Source organism: Ylistrum balloti, unplaced genomic scaffold (assembly GCF_031769215.1).
Source record: "Ylistrum balloti isolate Yb309-2 unplaced genomic scaffold, AGI_CSIRO_Ybal_v1 Utg370312, whole genome shotgun sequence".
NCBI classification, from domain to species: Eukaryota; Metazoa; Mollusca; class Bivalvia; order Pectinida; family Pectinidae; genus Ylistrum; species Ylistrum balloti.
Genome location: NW_026782231.1, coordinates 1,861,806 through 1,885,904, shown reverse-complemented (window position 1 = coordinate 1,885,904; position 24,099 = coordinate 1,861,806). Strand labels below are relative to the sequence as shown.

Here is a 24,099-nt window from a genome sequence, read left to right as displayed (position 1 = left end):
GAACTGGATAAGTAGATAATCCATATTGTTATTTTTGCAAGTCAGAAATAGAAACAATTGAACACGTAATATGGGAATGCATTCAGGTGCAAAACCTGTTAAACTTTGAAACCTTGTTAGATTCATTATTTATCACTTTTTCTTTTGATAAGTTATATTTGGTATACATGAGGAAAATTGAATCCGACTCAATGTAGATAATCATATTATCCTTATAATGAAATTTTATATTTACAAAACTAGATGCCTTCAAAAACCACTATCCTTAACTGGTCTTAAAGGCTCAATAAAAGAATCATATGAAATACAAAAATATATATCAAATGGAACAAAAATGACAATTTCAGGCATGGATATCCAATGTAATTAAATAAATATGCAGTGCCTAGGTATGTGAAATCCATGTCGGTAATTAGGAAACTTCAGGGGCAGGATTAGTATATATTGGTAGTAATGGAATCTGTAGATATTGTTATACAAACAGAAATCAAATGTACCCATACACCTGTTGTTTACACAAGGATAAAACCATTTAAGCAGAGCAGAACCACTCCTCATAATCCCCTCCTCGCAACTATGTACTAAAATATTATCAATTAAATATAACTAATATCAAGACCTGCAGCACTGATGAAATATCAAGGTTTAACACTGGTTGCCCAGATCTTTAAACAATTCAAGAAGCGAAGTAAATAATTATCATCTGTCTTTATTAGCAAATGTGAAAATGTTGCTTAAATTATAACTCACAACAAAAATAACAATACAATAAAATTAAAGCTCTAAGCACATGATTCACAAGATAATGGCCAGTGTATCAATATGTATTGCAGGTGTTAATGATTCCAAATTACCTATAGCTACCCCAATAAACCTTACACACCAGATCTAAATATATGTGAAACTATATCCGTTACTATGTTCTCTGTGTATCCTCTTAATAGACACATGCATCAAGATCAGTTAGTGTATTCAGGCACAAAAGAGTTTGTCTTATGCAGAAACAAATTATTTACATTCATGCAACAAAAAATATTAACAAAAGCATTTTCCTAGTCTGAGGCTCGACATACATGTTCTGACAGTAAAAAGGTGGCCAAAACAGCTAAAATGGAATATCTATGAGTTAATACATATATGTTTCCAACTGAGTCTGCAGATCTTGACACAATAAAGTGGGTAATGATATACTTGTATTGGAATTGACAGAAAGTCTTAACTTGATATCTATTAATCACTGTTTAATAGTCCAATATATTACACAACAAAAGTATTTGCTTCAGTATGAATCACCAATGTGTTCATGAATTATCTCCCCTTTCTGACTAACTATATGAATGTCCTTGGTATGTCATGCCATTTGACACCGGGGCTAATGAGTAAAGTGTACACTGATCATCATCTCTCACAATACATCAAATTTTTCAGAAAACATCACAGTTAACAAACAAAATCATGACAAGAGAAACAAATTCATCCTATAATTAGTTAGTGTTACAAAGCCTTGAACTTTACATACAAACAATGTACATTTAAATAAAACACTTAATAGGTTCAAAGTTCAAAACCTGAATGCTGCCAAATGGAACCTCTGTTTTATTTCAATGCAAAAAATTCTTTAAGATATCTAAAACATTTTATAAAAACATTGAATTAGAAATAAAAATTTATTAACTCTTTTAGAGATTCTTCAGGGTAAATTTGCACTGCAATGCACTTATGAAATTTATAGACAACAGGAATCTACTTTCACAATCGTTTCATATTATTTATAAATTTCATCGATCACTTACAGACTAAAACCCAATAAAATGAACACAATGTAAGACACATTTATAGAAGTCCAGTATACTATCACAACTGAACACTTTGGAGTACCAGACAAAAACTGATAAACTCCAAAAACTTTTAAAAATTAATAATAAAAGTATCAGAAATTAATGAACATGAACAATAAAATTGGCAGAAGACACTCTAGGAACGTACACTTACATAAAAAGTCCATTGGTTTTGATAGCCATTTGACAATCAATACCAAGATGGTAGAGAGGACTACTATTTTTTTAATGTCTAATGAAATCAGCAAGGTATTGTTGGAGTAGCATGAATTCGTGAACATTGCCACTTTATTTAAGCACAATTTGTAGTATAATGACACCTTGAATTTCAGACCGACCTATGGTATACATAGGAACCAGTTCAGTATCACTTCAGTTTCAGCTAAATTGCTCAAGTTTAAAATTCACAAGGGACAACGTGGAAAGAAGCATTATGACCTAAATACAAAAGCTCTGGCCAATCTTCTGAGTTGGCCTTAATTTATCTTAACGCACAATCAAGTGTTACCCATAATCTGACTGTACTTAATAAACTATCAAAACTTACAAGATATTAAAGATCATTTTGATCGATAAAAAAACATTTTATCATGATCACAATTTCATTAAAACATGTGATAGTCAAGGTCATATGAAACAGTAAAGGTCACCATATGGTTGTTAAGTTGAGGTATCATTCCTCAAATGTATGGTAGTTCAACATCATCTATCACATTCCATAGTGATATATGATAATATCATCGATCGCATATGATATGTAAATGTTTTTTTTAAAATCATTTTTCCATCTGTGTACATGATGATAATGCATACATGCCACATTTCCTCGTCACACAACAACAGTTCATGTCCATAACAACACTGTTCAAGCAAGACTGCACACGAAGTGTATGGACGTACTTCATACTGGTCTGCAGCATGAAAGACAATAAAGAGAGGAATTCAATCAGAAATATGGACAACAATAACAAGCTGAATTAATAAGAGATGAAAAGTAATAATTCTACGCTTTCACCCTTATCCTTTAAGGAAACAAAACTACCAGAACTGTTAGCTTTTACTTCAATTAAAACTGACATTAAGATGTATTCTGATTAAATCAAAGTTAATAGGATGCCTTGAAGCTCTACACAACTTACAATGGTTAGGATTTGAAGGTGGAGCCATCTGTTTTACTCAACTTTTACTGCATCAGATTCTCCACCATTATTGGATTCTGTTCGTAATTTTGTCTGTGAACAAAATTATTAAGCTAAGTGATGATTTGCCTTGTTTTCTATACACAAGCCATCAATTCTACACCAAATTTAAAGCTGATTTTTAAAATGTATTTGAAAAATACGTGTTTACACATCAAAGCATACATTTTAAGATTAGTAGAATGACATTTCCCCTTTTCTAGAAAAAAGTTGATATTTCTCACAAGTTATGTATACCATTACTTCCCCAAAAGAGCTGGCAATACCTTGCTTCACTATTCAAAACAGATGATTAACACAGCATTACATTAAAACTTTGCTAATCAACTGCCTTCTAAGGAGCAGTTAATAATGATAGAAAATAATGTTTTTGTCCATGAACCTACACCTGTATTAGAAAATTGGCAGGACACAATCTTAATTACTAGACAACTGTATTCTTATCTAACTCACAACATTATGTCCCAAAGATGGTCGACCTCTTGGCTTTCCTGTCGAGATATATGGGATGGTTTTTTTGGCCTGCAGTTCACAAGATTTCAAATGACGACGTATACATGTACATGTATATCCATTTCAACAGAAGCTAATGGACCTAAAAATGTACATATCTACAGATTCTAAACTATTATTTATAAACAGTACCAATACATTGAGCTAAATATGAGCGAGTTATACAGTTTTTCAACCATCTTCTTTCTGCCTTTTGTCGAAATTTCGACATTAATTATCAATGATATCATATCTGAAAAATGTGATGGATGAAAAATAAAAACTTACGCAGGAAATTACCTATCAGACAGGAAATAGTTGTGGAAGTTCCATATGGCAGATGTCATTTACGTTCTCATTGTAACCGTCATAGTTAACGACTTTAACAAGGTGACATCATCCAAAATTATACCTCTAATATATCGGACATCTTCAGTTTATTTAAATCTGTCTTTTCTGATGTTTTACCAATTAATATAATCTAGGAAAACTTACACCATTTTCTCCCAATGGTGGTCGACCTCTAGGCTTTCCGGTGGGGACATATGTTGTGGTTTTTTTAGCCTGCAGTAATCAAAACATCATATATATCTCCCCATACACCTTAATATGGTTAAAACTTTATCTCTCTACTAGATGGTATCAGGTCATGATACGTCATATATATCTACCGATACACATAAATATGGCTATAACTTTATCTTTCTACTAGATAGTATCAGGTCATGATATGTCATATATATCTACCGATACACATAAATATGGCTAAAACATTATCCCTCTTCTTAAACCTTGTAAAGTAAAACTTACACCATTTTCTCCCAATGGTGGTCGACCTCTTGGTTTTCCTGAAGGGACAGATCTGGAATTGTTGGCCTACAGTAAAAATTTGGTGTAGTATCATGTCAGTGATTGATCTCTGGAAAGTGATGTCACTACAATGTCCCCCGTTCCCAACAATTTCAATCATGATTCAACAGCTGTTTCTGAAAAAAGCTCGCCCCTTCATAACATATTTCATGTAAATGTTGATAAGTAAAGAAATGATTGAAAGAGTTATGAAAACTAGTGGTATTACCAACTAACAAGGAATATATATGAATATTATCTGTACTTTTCTGAACCCTGGACATCGTTTCCTATTTGTCCTGCAGGAATATATCTAATGGTTTTTTTGGTCTGTAGTAAACAAGACTTTAAATGAAGGATTATAAATGATGTACATTTATGTCAAATTCCTCAGGAAGTGGTGGCCCAAACCTGTTTATGAATTTTGATCATATAGACAATAACGGTAGAGACAACTTAATATTTCTGCCTTATTCGAATGTGTACGTGAATAATTAATCATGTGATATTTGAATTTGTAATAGATGGAAAATGTAAAGACAGGAAATGACCTATCAGGCAACAAAGATACAAGCAACACACGTCAGATGCTACCTTTATTCTCCATTATAAAGAACAATATCATGACCTGTAGCACTCCACTAAAACATAACCTCCAAACAAAAGTCACTGTTTTAATTGTTTTCCAACATACCTAACAGCTTCATTTTATCTTAATCGTGCTATTTATAACCTATCAATATATTCTAGAAAACTAACACCATTTGTAAGTGGTTGTCGACATCTTGGCTTTCCTGTAGGGATATATCGGGTCTTTTTTCTAGCCTGAAGTAAACAAGATATCAGTATATCTAGTCAGTTGTAACACATCTATCCCACGACCGTACAACTGTACCATATTATATCTAGTCAGTTGTAACACATTTATATCCCACAACTGTACAACTGTACCAGATTATATCTAGTCAGCTGTAACACATCTATATCTCATAACTGTACAATTGTACCAGGTTATATCTAGTTAGATGTAACACATCTATATCCCACAACTGTACCAGATTATATCTAGTCAGTTGTAACACATCTATATCCAACACAATTGTACCAGGTTATATCTAGTTAGATGTAACACATCTATATCCCACAACTGTACCAGATTATATCTAGTCAGTTGTAACACATCTATATCTCACAACTGTACAATTGTACCAGGTTATATCTAGTTAGATGTAACACATCTATATCCCACAACTGTACAACTGTACCAGATTATATCTAGTCAGTTGTAACACATCTATCTCACAACCGTACAACTGTACCATATTATATCTAGTCAGTTGTAACACATCTATATCCCACAACTGTACAACTGTACCAGATTATATCTAGTCAGTTGTAACACATCTATATCCCACAACTGTACAACTGTACCAGATTATATCTAGTCAGTTGTAACACATCTATATCCCACAACTGTACCAGATTATATCTAGTCAGTTGTAACACATCTATTTCCCACAACTGTACCAGATTATATCTAGTCAGTTGTAACACATCTATATCCCACAACTGTACAACTGTACCAGATTATATCTAGTCAGTTGTAACACATCTATATCCCACAACTGTACAACTGTACCAGATTATATCTAGTCAGTTGTAACACATCTATATCCCACAACTGTACCAGATTATATCTAGTCAGTTGTAACACATCTATTTCCCACAACTGTACCAGATTATATCTAGTCAGTTGTAACACATCTATATCCCGCAACTGTACAATTGTACCAGATTATATCTAGTCAGTTGTAACACATCTATCTCACAACCGTACAACTGTACCATATTATATCTAGTCAGTTGTAACACATCTATATCCCACAACTGTACAACTGTACCAGATTATATCTAGTCAGTTGTAACACATCCATATCTCACAACTGTACAATTGTACCAGGTTATATCTAGTTAGATGTAACACATCTATATCCCACAACTGTACAACTGTACCAGATTATATCTAGTCAGTTGTAACACATCTATATCACAACCGTACAACTGTACCATATTATATCTAGTCAGTTGTAACACATCTATATCCCACAACTGTACAACTGTACCAGATTATATCTAGTCAGTTGTAACACATCTATATCCCACAACTGTACAACTGTACCAGATTATATCTAGTCAGTTGTAACACATCTATATCCCACAACTGTACCAGATTATATCTAGTCAGTTGTAACACATCTATTTCCCACAACTGTACCAGATTATATCTAGTCAGTTGTAACACATCTATTTCCCACAACTGTACAACTGTACCAGATTATATCTAGTCAGTTGTAACACATCTATATCCCACAACTGTACAACTGTACCAGATTATATCTAGTCAGTTGTAACACATCTATCTCACAACCGTACAACTGTACCAGATTATATCTAGTCAGTTGTAACACATCTATATCCCACAACTGTACCAGATTATATCTAGTCAGTTGTAACACATCTATTTCCCACAACTGTACCAGATTATATCTAGTCAGTTGTAACACATCTATATCCCGCAACTGTACAATTGTACCAGATTATATCTAGTCAGTTGTAACACATCTATATCTGACAACTGTACAATTGAACCAGATTACATCTAGTCAGTTGTAACACCTCTATATCCCACAACTGTACAATTGTACCAGATTATATCTAGTCAGTTATAACACATCTATATCTGACAACTGTACAACTGTACCAGACTATATCTAGTCAGTTGTAACACATCTATATCTGACAACTGTACAACTGTACCAGACTATATCTAGTCAGTTATAACACATCTATATCTGACAACTGTACAACTGTACCAGACTATATCTTGTCAGTTGTAGCACATCTATACCCTAAAACTGTACAATTTTACTAGAATATGACAATTTACAAAGTCTTTAAAAACGTGTGAAACCATTTGTCGGAAATAAATTCTACCTTTATTTACGTATAACTATTTCATGCCAAATATGAAGAGGGTATGAATCACAACATACCCATACGTTACCGATTAGGTGGTTGTTTACTTAATCGTCGACTAGGTTCACCGCTGTTGCAGACGCTTCATCAGGACAACGTTATTTGTTTATAAGAATGTTTGAAGCTTGCACACCTCAGAATGTTTTGCTAATAATTGTCAGTTTGATTTTGATTACAGGCTATCAATACATTACAATATTCTACTTTGTAATATCATTTTCCATCGTACACTATAATTAAATCGATATAAATCGGACAACTACAGATATATTTTATCCTTGGCAATAATTAATATACCTGATGATTTAGAATATCTTCATTCATTTTTTATATTTGTAACTTTTTTTTTCCATTTGTAAAACTTACACCATTTTCTCCTAATGGAGGTCGACCTCTTGGTCTTCCTGACGGGACAGATCTGGAATTGTCTGCCTGCAGTAAACATCACATTGTATAAATAATAATTTATAAACTTATCTGCCAATTCAGAGAGAAAAACCACTTCAATGCAGCGCCTTTTACTTATGTTTATAAAAGGAAAAAGTATGTTAGTATAAATATTATAAAAGTATATAGAGAAAAAAAGTATGTAGTTTATGACAATTCAAAGAAATTGCACTATAAACAATTTAAAAAAAAAAAAAAAAGGCTCCATTATCTGTCTTCTTCCATTGTTATGATACAAAGTCCCGACCAACAAACAAATATCACAAAATACTCAGGTACCGTTCTAACTTCAAGATGTAGGGAAATATATAATGTGAGGACCCAAATACAGACAACAAAACATCCACTTGTCCGAACTTCCTTCCCTTGGCTGGTATTACTGAGGATTGTCGTTAGTAAGCTTACATATCCAACAAGGTCCATTTTCTTATACCGATAGCACATTTTATCATTATGTTTCATCAGGTATATAACTTCCCTGTCATTTACATGTATATCAAATTATATCTGATTGTATGTGTTTATGTCAAGTGTCCAACCTACCCTCCTTTTACCCTACACAGACTGGCTGTGGGGGCCGACATGGATTTCACATACAGGTAACATACAGGTAACAAACAGGTAATGATGAAGTACCTATACCCTTGGTAACTTTGATAAAACAGTGAAATCTGCACTTACAGCTTTAACTTCTCCAGACTTCTTGCTTGGTACCTGTGAATAAAATGTGTATCAGTGTGATTTGTTCTATAGAAGACAAGAATAGTTCATTATTGTTTCAATGTTCTGTAGGTTTTCTCCTATCGTATGATGGTCAAATCTTGATTTCGTTGAATGTTATACCACTATCAATAAAACGTTTCTATTGTAACTTATATGATAAATTAACTGTTGTTATGTAATGGAATGTACACCTTTCAAAAGACTTCATGTAAGATTGATGTAAAATAGACTTGCTTGCTTGAAATTGATTACGAATCCCTGTGTGTATATTAATGTACCGTGAATTACAACTTATCAGAAACACCTATCAATGCACACATATATAAACTGAAAAGCATTTTACAATATGTACAAGTTCATTTCAATTCGACTCCTACCAAATTTCCAGAATCAACGATTTTAGCACGCACAAGATAACACTGAACATCGGGACATATCTGATTTAGACATTCGAGACAAATATTAACTGACAAAGCAACAATAACCCAAGACATTGATAACAGACGTGATTGACCAAGATATTGATAACAGACGTGATTGACCAAGATATTGATAACAGACGTGATTGACCAAGATATTGATAACAGACATGATTGACCAAGATATTGATAACAGACGTGATTGACCAAGATATTGATAACAGACGTGATTGACAAAGATATTGATAACAGACGTGATTGACCAAGATATTGATAACAGACATGATTGACCAAGATATTGATAACAGACGTGATTGACCAAGATATTGATAACAGACGTGATTGACCAAGATATTGATAACAGATGTGACTGACCAAGATATTGATAACAGACATGATTGACCAAGATATTGATAACAGACATGATTGACCAAGATATTGATAACAGACGTGATTGACCAAGATATTGATAACAGACGTGACTGACCAAGATATTGATGACAGACATGATTGACCAAGATATTGATAACAGATGTGATTGACCAAGATATTCATTAGAAGACAGAATTTGAGCTAGACATAATCATTAGAACACAGCATTTGAGCTAGATATATTCATTAGAAGACAGAATTTGAGCTAGACATAATCATTAGAACACAGCATTTGAGCTAGATATATTCATTAGAAGACAGAATTTGAGCTAGACATATTCATTAGAAGACAGAATTTGAGCTAGATATATTCATTAGAAGACAAATTTGATATATATGACACAGAATTTGAGCAGATATATTAATTAGATTGAGCTAGATATATTCATTAGACAGAATTTGAGCTAGACATAATATTAGAACACAGCATTTGAGCTAGACATTATCATTAGAAGACAGAATTTGAGCTAGATATATTCATTAGAAGACAGAATTTGAGCTAGATATATTCATTAGAAGACAGAATTTGAGCTAGACATAATCATTAGAACACAGCATTTGAGCTAGATATATTCATTAGAAGACAGAATTTGAGCTAGACATATTCATTAGAAGACAGAATTTGAGCTAGACATATTCATTAGAAGACAGAATTTGAGCTAGATATATTCATTAGAAGACAGAATTTGAGCTAGATATATTCATTAGAAGACAGAATTTGAGCTAGATATATTCATTAGAAGACAGAATTTGAGCTAGATATATTAATTAGAAGACAGAATTTGAGCTAGATATATTCATTAGAAGACAGAATTTGAGCTAGACATAATCATTAGAACACAGCATTTGAGCTAGACATTATCATTAGAAAACAGAATTTGAGCTAGATATATTCATTAGAAGACAGAATTTGAGCTAGACATATTCATTAGAAGACAGAATTTGAGCTAGATATATTCATTAGAAGACAGAATTTGAGCTAGACATAATCATTAGAAGACAGAATTTGAGCTAGACATAATCATTAGAAGACAGAATTTGAGCTAGATATATTCATTAGAACACAGCATTTGAGCTAGACATATTCATTAGAAGACAGAATTTGAGCTAGACATTATCATTAGAAGACAGAATTTGAGCTAGATTTAATCATCACAACTGAACTATCAGTAACTTACAGGCGGCCTTCCTCTTTTTCTTGGCTGGTTCGATGGTTGATTTCGTTCATTATTACCAGTTGTGATTTTCTGTATCAAGAAACATCCAAATATCACATAGGAGTTTCAACTTCCCTCACATTATGTCTGTACAGAGATAACATATGACATTTAACAACAGGATCACAAAACTACCAAAGGCAGGCTGGGCGGTTTTTCCTCCATTTTTACTGACTTGGAGTATGAAGTAATCTCTGCCTTACAAACATTTCAAGCTAAAGAAAAAACAACTCACTCTTTTCTGTAATAACTAACCCTCTTTACCGTTTGCTTTTCATTGCATACTTGTAAAAACACTCATTTTACATGCCTTTCTGATATATTTTTTTCTTCATCATTTTCATATTCAGTTTTTTTGTCAAACACTTTTATGTCAAGGTATGATAACACTTAAATACTTTATTATACTGAAGTAAGTCCAAGTCTTAAATTTCTAAGGTAAATTGCAATATTGATATTGAAATAGCTGCCTTTTAAGTTATATCCATTGATCAAAGCTTTCTACTATTTCAGTGATGGCATTTTAGGTCTGTGGAGTCAATAGTTAGGAAGGAGTGAATTTCAGGTGTGGATACATTATCCAACCACATGTGGATGATGCGGTAAAAATGACAATTATTCGTAAAGATATTATAACATATCAGACATAAGGGTGGGGTTTTTTTTTAATCAAAACTCCATAAATAAGCCAAGGGCTAAAAACCCTGGATCAAACCCTGTCCATTATCCCAGACTGATCCAGTCAAATATCCATTAAAACTTTGCGACGTCATTTTGATGCATACAAATTGTCTTAAAAATAGCTGAAGTACGAAAATGACTTCAGATATGACTAACTCAAAAAGCAGCTAGAGTATAATTTAGGTAGCATAATGACACTCAAACATAATTCTCTTTTATAAAACCAATGATGAATGGGCACAAAATTGTTTGAAAACTGAAAAACTTACAGATGCTAAGGACGGTCGTCCTCGTTTTTTTGGTGAAGGTGACGTGGCTTTTTGTACATCACTAGTCGTTCCAACTTTCTATAAAAATTCAGAAATTACCTATAAACAATCACCTGTGCAGTGTGAACATGCTTTGTAAAGCATGAAATATCAGGACTCATTTAAACCATTTAGGAGCAAGCATGGTAACTATTTTCTCCAATAGCAAATTAAATGATACACTTGGCCCCAAGTTATCTCAAAGCTTGAAGACTAGAAAGTTAAGATGACCATCCTGTTTTTATAGTGATGGTAAAGTGGTCATTTTTAATTTTACATCATTATCTATTATGTATTCCTCGTGTATATAGAAATATTCATTTACCTCCTAGGCTATTTTGGCAGTTTGGTAACTTCTATTAAAATACCATCTGATTACATGTAGTTACATTTCTCTAACATACATCAACATATTTTTGGTTGAATTAAATTTAATTACAACATATTTCTCATAAAGATTAATGTAATGCATTTACTTTGATTTAATTGATACTTTACGGCTGTTCTAATTGTAGATAACAGAATCTCAATCCTCTGTAGTCGATAACTTACAGATGGTAAGGAAGGTCTTCCCTGTTTTTTCTGTGATGGAGTTCTGTCTACCTCACTATCTGTACCTGTTTTCTATGTAAGACAAACGTTCAGATGTAACAGCCTACACATATCAAGTGTACATTTATATTTGCGTCTCTTTATATTATTGAAATCAAGTTTTCAAACCCATAATTAAACTTTCAAATTAACTAAAAAAAAATTACTATGGAGAAGGAATGTATCCTTAATTTGAAATCCATATTCAGTAATTTGAATCCTGATTTTTTTTCTAATTTGATGAATTTGGGAGCCATAACTCTACAGCCATTTGTGATAGATGTATAAAACCATTATTTCTCATTAAAATATATCAGTTTGTCCTATAAACAATTAATCAATATGATGCAAAAAGGAACTAATTGACAAATCATCCACATTGTCCAGGTTTTTATTATGTTAAGTTGTATGGATCTTAAACGAAACTTTTTATTTAATCAAAATTGTGGTTAAACTCTACCTCAATACAATCCTTTAGGTGCTTACACTTTTTACAACTAAACTCTTCACAGGATGTGTGATCATCCGCTTGGAAGAGATCTGTCATGAAGATTTACCTCAAATGAATGTAGTAATATTTTTATACTGTTATAGATAAGGATAACAGATCTAGTGAATCTCAATCTGAACCCAGCATAACTTACAGATACCACTGACGACCTGCCTCGTTTTTTCAGTGTGCCACTCTCGGTTTCTCTTTCCTGTATTAACACAAGTAGGAAAATGTAACGCACACATGTACGAATATCTTGGAAACTCACCATAAACTAGGGATAATGTACTATAGCTATTAACTATATAGCTATAAAGATACCACAAAGTGTGTAATACAAAGGAAATGACATGATACCACAAAGTGTGTAATACATGGAAATGACAAGATACCACAAAGTGTGTAATACATGGAAATGACATGATACCACAAAGTGTGTAATACAAAGGAAATGACATGATACCACAAAGTGTGTAATACATGGAAATGACAAGATACCACAAAGTGTGTGTTACACAGGAAAAGACAAGATACCACAAAGTGTGTAATACATGGAAATGACATGATACCACAAAGTGTGTTACACAGGAAATGACATGATACCACAAAGTGTGTAATACAAAGGAAATGACAAGATACCACAAAGTGTGTAATACATGGAAATGACATGATACCACAAAGTGTGTAATACATGGAAATGACAAGATACCACAAAGTGTGTAATACATGGAAATGACAAGATACCACAAAGTGTGTAATACATGGAAATGACAACCACAAAGTGTGTAATACATGGAAATGACATACCACAAAGTGTGTAATGTAATACATGGAAATGACATGACAAGATACCACAAAGTGTGTAATACATGGAAATGACATACCATAAAGTGTGTAATACATGGAAATGACAAGATACCATAAAGTGTGTAATACATGGAAATGACATGATACCACAAAGTGTGTAATACATGGAAATGACAAGATACCATAAAGGATGTAATACATGGAAATGACATGATACCACAAAGTGTGTAATACATGGAAATGACAAGATACCACAAAGTGTGTAATACATGGAAATGACAAGATACCACAAAGTGTGTAATACATGGAAATGACAAGATACCACAAAGTGTGTAATACATGGAAATGACAAGATACCACAAAGTGTGTAATACATGGAAATGACAAGATACCACAAAGTGTGTAATACATGGAAATGACAAGATACCACAAAGTGTGTAATACATGGAAATGACAAGATACCACAAAGTGTGTAATACATGGAAATAACAAGATACCACAAAGTGTGTAATACATGGAAATGACATGATACCACAAAGTGTGTAATACATGGAAATGACATGATACCACAAAGTGTGTAATACATGGAAATGACATGATACCATAAAGGGTGTAATACATGGAAATGACAAGATACCACAAAGTGTGTAATACATGGAAATGACAAGATACCACAAAGTGTGTAATACATGGAAATGACATGATACCACAAAGTGTGTAATACATGGAAATGACATGATACCACAAAGTGTGTAATACATGGAAATGACATGATACCACAAAGTGTGTAATACATGGAAATGACATGATACCACAAAGTGTGTAATACATGGAAATGACAAGATACCACAAAGTGTGTAATACATGGAAATGGCAAGATACCATAAAGTGTGTAATACATGGAAACGACATGATACCACAAAGTGTGTAACACATGGAAATGACATGATACCACAAAGTGTGTAATACATGGAAATGACAAAATACCATAAAGTGTGTAATACATGGAAACGACACGATACCACAAAGTGTGTAATACATGGAAATGACAAGATACCACAAAGTGTGTAACACATGGAAATGACATGATACCACAAAGTGTGTAATACATGGAAATGACAAAATACCATAAAGTGTGTAATACATGGAAACGACATGATACCACAAAGTGTGTAACACATGGAAATGACAAGGTTCCACAAAGTGTGTAATACAAAGGAAATGACATGATACTACAACGTGTGTAATACACAGAAAATGACACGATACCGCAAAGAAAATTTCTATTATCAATCACTGACTCTTAGATCAACAGCAGTATGATAGCAGTATCATATGTGACCACACTTAAGTATGTATCACTTTGACAATCAGTGCCATGACAGTATGATGTTCCTGTAAACTAATTTACAACTACATGAGTTCCTGATGATAGGTTCCATCATCACATGAGATCCCAGGAATTCTATTTTGGATTGTGACACAGTTCTTCCTCATGATATACTAGAGGTAATATAAGATTTAGACCAAGAATTAATGACCAAAACATATGTTGAAAACCAGTATAATGATATTTCATTAAACCAAAGGTCAAACGATCTTTTCTAATTTGATATACCTCAGTGTATGGGTAATGGAACTTGTTGTTACACACTGTATTACATGTATGTATTTACACATAAAAATGATAGTAATACATGAACCAGTAAATGGTTATAAATAAGTAACTGAGGTCAAGGTCAAAGGTGAAGAAGATAAACAATGTATTGTTTTAATGTATATACATATTTAAATATAATGAAATCTAATGATATGATGTACATTTCTATAGTGACCTAGGCATGCACCTGAATGCCAACTGGTCAATCATATTTTGAGAAATAAGCATGAAATATCTAGATCACTCCTTTAAAACTTTTGTAGCTACAACTGTTACACATTGGTGCACAATTCTCAGGTACCAAGGGCAATGATGCATTCATGGTGCCTTAAAATTGCTTTGTATCTGTAAGACATAGAGACAATGAAGAAATCATTCTGCCCAAAGCCCTATGTTGGAAACCCCTTGCAGCATACTGATAAGTCTTTTCTGTCTTACTTCTCAAAAGTGTTTTAGTGAAGAAAAAATCACCAACCTTTAATTTTCATGTTCTGAGAACAAAAAGAGGTATTTCAAGGTGACCTGCACCATCAGTCAGTCTTGTATAATTTCTAAGGCAAGTCCAGAACACCAATTCCAAAATTTTCATTAGTCCCAATACTAAGAGATAAGATTGGGTTTCAAAATTTGAGCCAGTCCCACAGGAAATGGCTTAGTCCTGAAAATCACTGTCCATATTGCCATGACTCTATTTCTTACTGGTTACATCATTTTATCTCCATAACAATTCATTTTATCTCCATAACAATTCATTTTATTTATTTTTAAAAAATAATTTCATAGTAATGAACTAAAACAAGTTTGATGGATAGGAATGTGCCTCAAATCTTAACTTTTCAAAAAAAATAATAACCCACCCCCTAAAATTTATATCTGATTCTAAAAAAAGGCTGTAATGATCCCTGTAATTACCTCCCTTCAGTCATCACTTTGTTTCATACATTACAAGTACAACACAATTTAAAAAGGGAACAGGTGGTTGAAGTGCTGCTATTAGCATAGATATTGTTACATTTTGGCCACATTTTTTGTCTATATTGTTCATTTATATAAACTCAGCTTACATCAGTATAAGCCTGCAACATATCAACATTATTCACATCCAATAATGGTAAATACACAACCCATGCCTCTACAGCACACACTGACAAAGACAGACACAGAAGTAAACAGGGACACGCAACATCATATGAAGTATTAATGCATTAGAGGTGTTCTGATTTCAATATCTGCCATATATGACATAAAAAAGCATTTTTTGTAGAACAGTTGATAGTCTTCAGACAAAAACAAACTACTATATGTTGTATTCAAAAGATTCTTTATACCTGACAGATACCTTAAATGGAGTAGCCATAATCATAAAGATGTTTCACTTTGTAGTCCTATTATACAGACATGCCACTCTGTACCCCTCACTATAAAGATATGCCACTTTATAGCTCTAGTTGTACTGATGTGCCACTTCGTAGCCCTAGTTATACTGATATGCCACTTCCTAGCCCTAGTTATACTGATATGCCACTTTATAGCCCTAGTTGTACTGATGTGTCACTTCGTAGCCCTAGTTATACTGATGTGCCACTTCGTAGCCCTAGTTATACTGATATGCCACTTCCTAGCCCTAGTTATACTGATGTGCCACTTTATAGCCCTAGTTGTACTGATGTGTCACTTCGTAGCCCTAGTTATACTGATGTGCCACTTCGTAGCCCTAGTTATACTGATATGCCACTTCCTAGCCCTAGTTATACTGATGTGCCACTTTATAGCCCTAGTTGTACTGATGTGTCACTTCGTAGCCCTAGTTATACTGATGTGCCACTTCGTAGCCCTAGTTATACTGATATGCCACTTCCTAGCCCTAGTTATACTGATGTGCCACTTTGTAGCCCTAGTTATACTGATGTGCCACTTCGTAGCCCTAGTTATACTGATATGCCACTTCTTAGCCCTAGTTAAACTGATGTGCCACTTCCTAGCCCTAGTTATACTGATGTGCCACTTCATAGCCCTAGTTATACTGATGAGCTACTTCATAGCCCTAGTTATACTGATGTGCCACTTTGTAGCCCTAGTTATATTGATGTGCCACTTTGTAGCCCATAGATCTCATGAAACATTCCAGTGTTTTTGTTAGTACTCTGTCTCCTATCAATGTCTACAGATTACTGTAAAAAAGTTGTTTACGTCTCATGATCCTAAGAATTTACAATTCATTTCAAAACACCCTGACAAAGACAATGGTCAGTTAGTAAAGCTTATTAAGTACAAATTATATGTACTACAGAAAAAGCAGTATACTAGCAGAGTAAGCAACAATATATTTAAAACCAATATTTTACAGGAAGCATATTTTTTATTCGATGACCTCAATATTTTTCACTTCTAATCAAAGACAAATTATTCAACTCATTGCATATTACCAAATCAAAACAGAACTGTTTCCATTCTAACACATATAGATTTAAAATGAACAAAATCATTACCATTTAGTGCAGTTTCAATATGAGTGATTTTCCTAAATCTGGGTGACTTGTTTAACACCAGTAATTATAACATTCAATGTGAATCAGAATGTCCTTGACCTTTTAGGGGCCATGCTATTGATCCTTGCCTTATTTTTAGGACATGTCTGTGTCAGCTATTCACCATTCAAGCTACATAATTATGCAAATGAGAAATTTGATGACAGTTTAGTGCAGTTATATTAACCAAAAAAAATTTTTTGTTGATCGGTCAAATATTATTCAATGTACATCTTGTATGAATCAGAATAAAAAAGACAATGCCATGTTTTGATGCTCACCAACAAACATATAATAGTTGTTATTTTACTACAGTGACAGCTTCACTTTTTAAATCCAAGACTACCCTCTGGAACCAGAAGTAAAACTGGACTTCTACAAGCTCTGGACCAACATACTTTCCCAAATTCCAGTATTTTAACATTTTGGCAGATCAAAATATCTAATTTTCAAATATTCTATCCATGTTAAACACAAGATGTAATAAATTAATTAGAGAGAGCATCAGTTGGGTGGAGAGGATATGTATACCCTCCAACAGAAAGTTAATTTTAATCACCATTTAACATCTGTTGGAGGCTATAGGGGCCCTAGAATACCTGCATTGCCAGTGGAAGGCAGTAGGAATCACAACACTATCAATATCACTTACCGGTACCTTCATTCTAGGTCGGCCGCGAGGATTTCCTGTTGGTGTGTACTGTAACAAGTTTCATAAAACACCATTAAAATTTAAGCTCAGCTTGTTCATTCAACAATTATTTAGTTTAGTCACCCATGATGTTATGAGTACTTATCCACTATCTGTCCTATATAGCTATAACAAGAATTTGGTGAGCAAACATACTATATATAAGTCTCCCCTTTTTAAGCAAATATGTAGATATTTGTTGCTTTAGAAGGAGGATAGGTGGGCAAGAAAAAATCCTGTTCTCAATTATTGATTTTATTTGACAATGCCTTACTGTTAACAATGTTGACAAAATTGGTAGCTACAGTCTGTATACATACTAAATAGCAATTATCCCACATGTACATAATTGTTTTATTACTGTGTGATTACAGTGTGCATGGTTCGTCATCAGAACAGGTTAGTTTCAAAATACACAATATAAAGAGCTACCAGAATAAAGTATTCATCACTTATCAGGCCTCCAATTTAAGGCTTTTTACTGGTTATTTGCAAGTAGAAATCCAAGAATTGCAAGTAGAAAAAATAATGACTTGCTTTTTTCAGCAAGTGGATTCATCACATGCAAACTGTGAGTGCTTGTCTATTCCTAACATTTCACAGAATTAAATTGTTTTGATTTTCAAAGTGTAAATATTGGGACAAAGCAGTTCTTCTATAATGTTGATATATATTGGACGAAGCAAGGCAATACATTATAAATCACAAAACAAAACACATTATTTGAACATGGAGATTTGTGATAATAGCAAGTAAAAAGTCTTTTTAGCAAGTACAAATTTAAGGCACTTGCTGTTTTCAGCAAGTGACAAAAAATGTTAAATACGAGGCCTGTCATATTCCACGAACCTATGTTTCAACATATCCTCTCTTATAACATGTATCTAAGAGGCATTACACTGTTATGAAAATCTCTAAAAAAAATTGATATCACTTTGTCTGAAGTTCAACAGGGTTCCAAGTTCCAGTTCAAAAACAATCTGCATCATTCCTTGCATTCAAAGGGGAGCCATAATGTCGTCACTCCAGCACATTTTTGAAACCAGACATACAGAATTGAATTCAGAATGGAACATTGCTTGAAAGCTTCAGTTTAGTTAGCATAGCATTTCTGACTCTTTATGTATCATACCAGAAATGGGAGTTGAAGACAAGATCTAAGAGGACAAATACTACACTTACAGCCTTTTTATCTGAATCTGATTTTCTAGGGCGTCCTCGTGCTTTTTTAACAGGTGTAGTAGTCTGTGTTGTGGCTGTATCAACTCCATCATCCTGCTTCTCTTCCCCAGCTGACCCCTGACCAGGCAAACAAACAAAACAAAATTCAATCAAACTTGAATCCCTGTACAGGTCCAACTTATTACAACCTAACTTATACACTATCCTTTCATGCAACTTGAGAGGAACTTTGAAATGTCAAAAGTTTACTAGGTCATCGTGACCCTTTGGGTCAGAAGACCTAAAAAATCTATGTTGTCCACGCCTTTGAGATTAATATGTTCTGTATGGCAATGTTACTTTTATTGAATATTTGTTGGGACCTAGATTTTAATTTAGCAACAGTGGAAAAGTGTGAAATTTTTAACTGTAAGAACAATTTGCCTTTCTACTTACAGCAGATGCATCACCGTCCTCCTCTTCCAATTTCCTTTTTGGTGCCATTGTTCTGGTCTGGAGTACAACCTGCTAACAAATAAAGCAGGCTTTATAATAATTATACATATTTGTACAATACAGGATGTTTATTCTAAATTACCAAGCAGACAGTTCTTACATGTGTTCACTTTGATATTGATTTAATTCAGAGTAAACATACATTGTATATACTTATTAGGATATATTGTATACTTACTATGTGTATAATAACCTGGGTTGTTTGCTTAGATGTCCTTAAAAAATGATTTTTAATCAAAACTTATTTTCAAGTACTTAATGATATTTACATGATGTGTATTTAGTGTGATTCAGCACATTCTTTTATGGTCTACGGTTGATGCACAAGCTTTAAGTTTCAAAAGTCTGAAAATATATATAAGAGCTTAAACTGTTGTACAAACAGTGTTTACATATTTTCCTTTAATTTAAATTATATTTTTAGAAAAATAATATTGTATTGGATGCTGTGCAAAGCACTCATTTTTTAATGGTAGAGAAAAACTACTTTTATGTCTAATTGCCAAACTTTTATTGAAATATTACACTGAAGACACCAAACACATAACATGGAAATATATTTCCATCAGCTCGGTTTGATTAAAGGGAGGTCACTCTATTTAAAAAACCTGACTGAACTGTTTGCATGCAGTATAAATATCGTCAGTAGTAAATAGTAGCTATAACAAGTGGTTGCACTATAGGAAATGCAAGAAAATAACTATACAAATAGTTTGCATCATTTCAAATGGAAATTTTGACAAATGGATCTGACGGTGCAAAGCCGGTACATGTGCAAATAAGTGTGCCACACATCAACACCCACGCCGCACACTGCTGATCCAGACATACACAAAGCAGCGAAATATCCATCAGCATAAAAGTCAATCAATAAATTTAGAATAATTCTTCAAAATATAAGAAAAAATCTGAAATAAAATGATGACACGTCCTTTCGATAAAAATGCAATTGTTTACCACTTTCTGTCGTTTTGCCACGAACAAAGACAGCTCTCCCTTGTTTTATCGCCTGTGTAAATATGCCGAACTGCCGCGACATCTAGCGGATCTACTCGCTAGGAAATTTCTATCTTGAACATATGCGCGAGATAGTTCTGTCACAATCGTGAACCCTCGGCACTTTCCGCAAGCGAGAAAATACCTCGGGAATATTAGGCGGAGTGATGCAGTTATACAAATTAGAGCTTCAACCTTACTAAGCTTTCTCAGATTAATTTTTCTTTGAATTAAAAGCAAATTATAGGTCGATCCAAATTGTTCTGGCACTGGTAAATATTCAAGTCATTTATGTTTCATCATATTCCTGATAGATTCTTTGTTCAATTTTATTTCCTGGCTAAAAGTTCAGTGACAAAAAAGATTAAATGCAGCAGTTGTTATCTAGCCATTGATATGAATTTGTATTTCTTCAATCATTTATATTAACAGTGGTTAATCAATTTCACAAGAGTTTCTTTAGCACTCATGTCTGTGAGAATGATGTCAATGTACATGTGTTGATTTTTACCGAGATGAAGAGATATCCCAGGGTCTCAAATATTGTTAACCAAAGAAAGAAACTGCATAATTTTGCATTGTCATCTTAAAGTCTCTCTATGTTTCCGTAATCTCAAAATGTAATTCTGTCAAACTAATCTTCATCATATCTGATGAGTTTTCTATCATCTTCAAATTGGCAAGGTTACGTCAAGAATCCATTAGACAAGGTCATTTGAGCATATGAATAAGATAGAAGGTGGGACACGATTCTGGAGATTCCCTTCTGTAATGGGGTTTCCCGGTCTTAATTGCAATTATGGAAAACTACGGACCTCATTTTCACTTTTCATGATGATTAGGGTATATTTTCTATCATTTAACGGTATTTTGTCAAAATTTTAAACTTCACATATTGGTCAAGTATGATAATAATTTGAAAAAAAAATTGTTTCTCAACATTAATATTACCATTATTTCCTTGAATATATCCCTTTTTGCGTGAATGAACTTAATTTTAACCATGCAACTGTCATGGTAGGCTGACAGATTTGCAGAGTAATAGTCAGCCATCCTGGCAAAGGTTCTAGTTTATCTCAGTCATAGCAACAACGGGATTATGTCATACATTATATCATTTCACTTATGGATAATGCTAACACTAACAGCAAATCTTGTGGTGTATGAAACAGTTCAACACCTATTGGATAGAGCTGTTCAAATCATTCCTTTGGAGTATGTGACCCAGCTCTAAGGGATTTTGCCTCTTGCAGTCTACACCGTGTCAGTTGGTCTCCCCCAACCGGAACTTGAAGACCATCAAGTTCACCACCTGTACAATCAAACATGTGGTTGCACAAATGAAAAGAGAAACCAGTGCCTTTTTTGCCTATATATCAATTAAAATCATGTCTTTTTGAAGAAATTATACATTTATTGCATGATAGAGAGGGAGATATGAAGATTTATTTACCCAACAAAAATCATATTCCTGGGGAATGTCAGGTATGATTTTTCTTCGACCAATCTCCTGCACAGTAATGCACCAAATTGTTTATTATACCAAAACCATACCAGGCTACAATATCAACCTGTTATTTACTGCAACACACAACAAGTAACAATGCCTAGGAGAGTTAACATCAGGAAAATATGAGGTTTTATTCCCTTTTCATGTAACTGTCTTGAACAATCAGATATATCTATGAATAATGAGGTATAATAATATGTTATATAGCTTATTAACTGTTTAGATTACCTCGTCCTGCCTTGGCGTACCAATGGTTTATCATTTCCTCATCCATTATATGAATGCATCCCTCATATGACACCTCATTGTTAAGGGAAACAGGGAGCATGTGTATAATTGATTTTTTTTTGCCATCTGCTCTTCCAGGGTGTGTGTAATATGATCGGGTAAAGTGGACAAATGTTGCATCCAAGAAAATCCAGGAATATGCTTCAACATCAGTCTAGATAAAAGCACCTGAAGTTTATAACATCAAATATGAAATCACAAAACAGCAATATAGCTTTGAATTGTCATGTTATAGCATTAACTGTCTTTTATAAAGACATATTGTGCTAGCAAAGCTATGCCATTTAAAACTGACATTTCATGATCAACCTTCATCATAATACAACTTTTACTCATTACTAAATTGAACAGTTACAAAAAAATAGAAAATCTATATAAATGTAATACATGATTAACAGATTGCTTATACCGCACATAGACAGAATATTTTCACATTCAAATTGTAATAGCCAGCTTTATCAACTTTTGGTATTTCATGGCTCCTCCAGGACAATTAACTGAAAAAAAAACATATGCTTTTCATGTCCAAAATAATGAAAGTGTTGTCCCCCTTTCAATCTTTAAACATCACTGTTTGTATTTCTAACATCCCTACATTAAGGCTATTCTTGCAGCCAATAGTTTCCTGACCAGATGGGACAAAGGACGTTGGGTTCAGTGCCATAAGATGTTCGAATTCCTGGCAACGGATCCAGAGTTACAGGAACATCAACTCTATCCAGGATATAGTCTGACGCAAAAAAGTGGTAGTTTTTGTCCTTGTTTGACATACGTACATCATGGGTGTGAACTCTTATATCAACATTGTCACCATTTAGCTTGCCGTTCTTACCAGAACTGATGTCTTGTACAAGTTTCTCCAAGAGATTATCTCCAAAGTCTGTGATGATGTTTCGTTTGGACTCTGAAGACATCCTCAGATGGACTTTATCCAGTCTGGACATTAGCTCAAATGTGATATATTAAGATAATAAACTCAGAAAATTTTCTAGAGTTGTCCATTTACCATGTAGACATCACACCAGTGATGAAGTCAAACTGTTAATTTGGTATGATAATTCTGGATCATCAATATCAAAGATCAGGATAGTACATAAACACAATAAAGCTGGTATAATACCGTATTTTTCCTGTAATAAGCCCAAGGGACCTGTGTTAATATTGGAAAAAGTTGGGTGGGCTTATTGCAGGAATATAGTTTATATAGGACAATGAAT

General features: G+C 33.5%; 1 protein-coding gene and 1 pseudogene across 1 annotated transcript in view; both read right to left on the bottom strand.

The window, feature by feature from the left end:
• LOC132553260 (uncharacterized) overlaps positions 1–21,085 on the bottom strand; it is a 28,859-nt gene extending 7,774 nt beyond the window's left edge. The window contains exons 1-12 of the mRNA XM_060217491.1: positions 21,046–21,085; positions 20,029–20,100; positions 19,594–19,710; positions 18,373–18,420; positions 12,877–12,933; positions 12,194–12,265; positions 11,603–11,680; positions 10,614–10,682; positions 8,543–8,575; positions 7,781–7,846; positions 4,340–4,405; positions 4,025–4,093 (exon numbers count right to left, since the gene is read on the bottom strand). Of these exons, the coding sequence (XP_060073474.1) occupies positions 4,025–4,093; positions 4,340–4,405; positions 7,781–7,846; positions 8,543–8,575; positions 10,614–10,682; positions 11,603–11,680; positions 12,194–12,265; positions 12,877–12,933; positions 18,373–18,420; positions 19,594–19,710; positions 20,029–20,076 (723 nt within the window). The 5' untranslated portion in view covers positions 20,077–20,100; positions 21,046–21,085. The remainder of the gene's footprint in view (positions 1–4,024; positions 4,094–4,339; positions 4,406–7,780; positions 7,847–8,542; positions 8,576–10,613; positions 10,683–11,602; positions 11,681–12,193; positions 12,266–12,876; positions 12,934–18,372; positions 18,421–19,593; positions 19,711–20,028; positions 20,101–21,045) is intronic.
• A 1,108-nt stretch (positions 21,086–22,193) lies between these two features.
• Positions 22,194–23,652, bottom strand: LOC132553249 (uncharacterized; annotated as a pseudogene).
• Between the last annotated feature and the right edge of the window lie 447 nt (positions 23,653–24,099).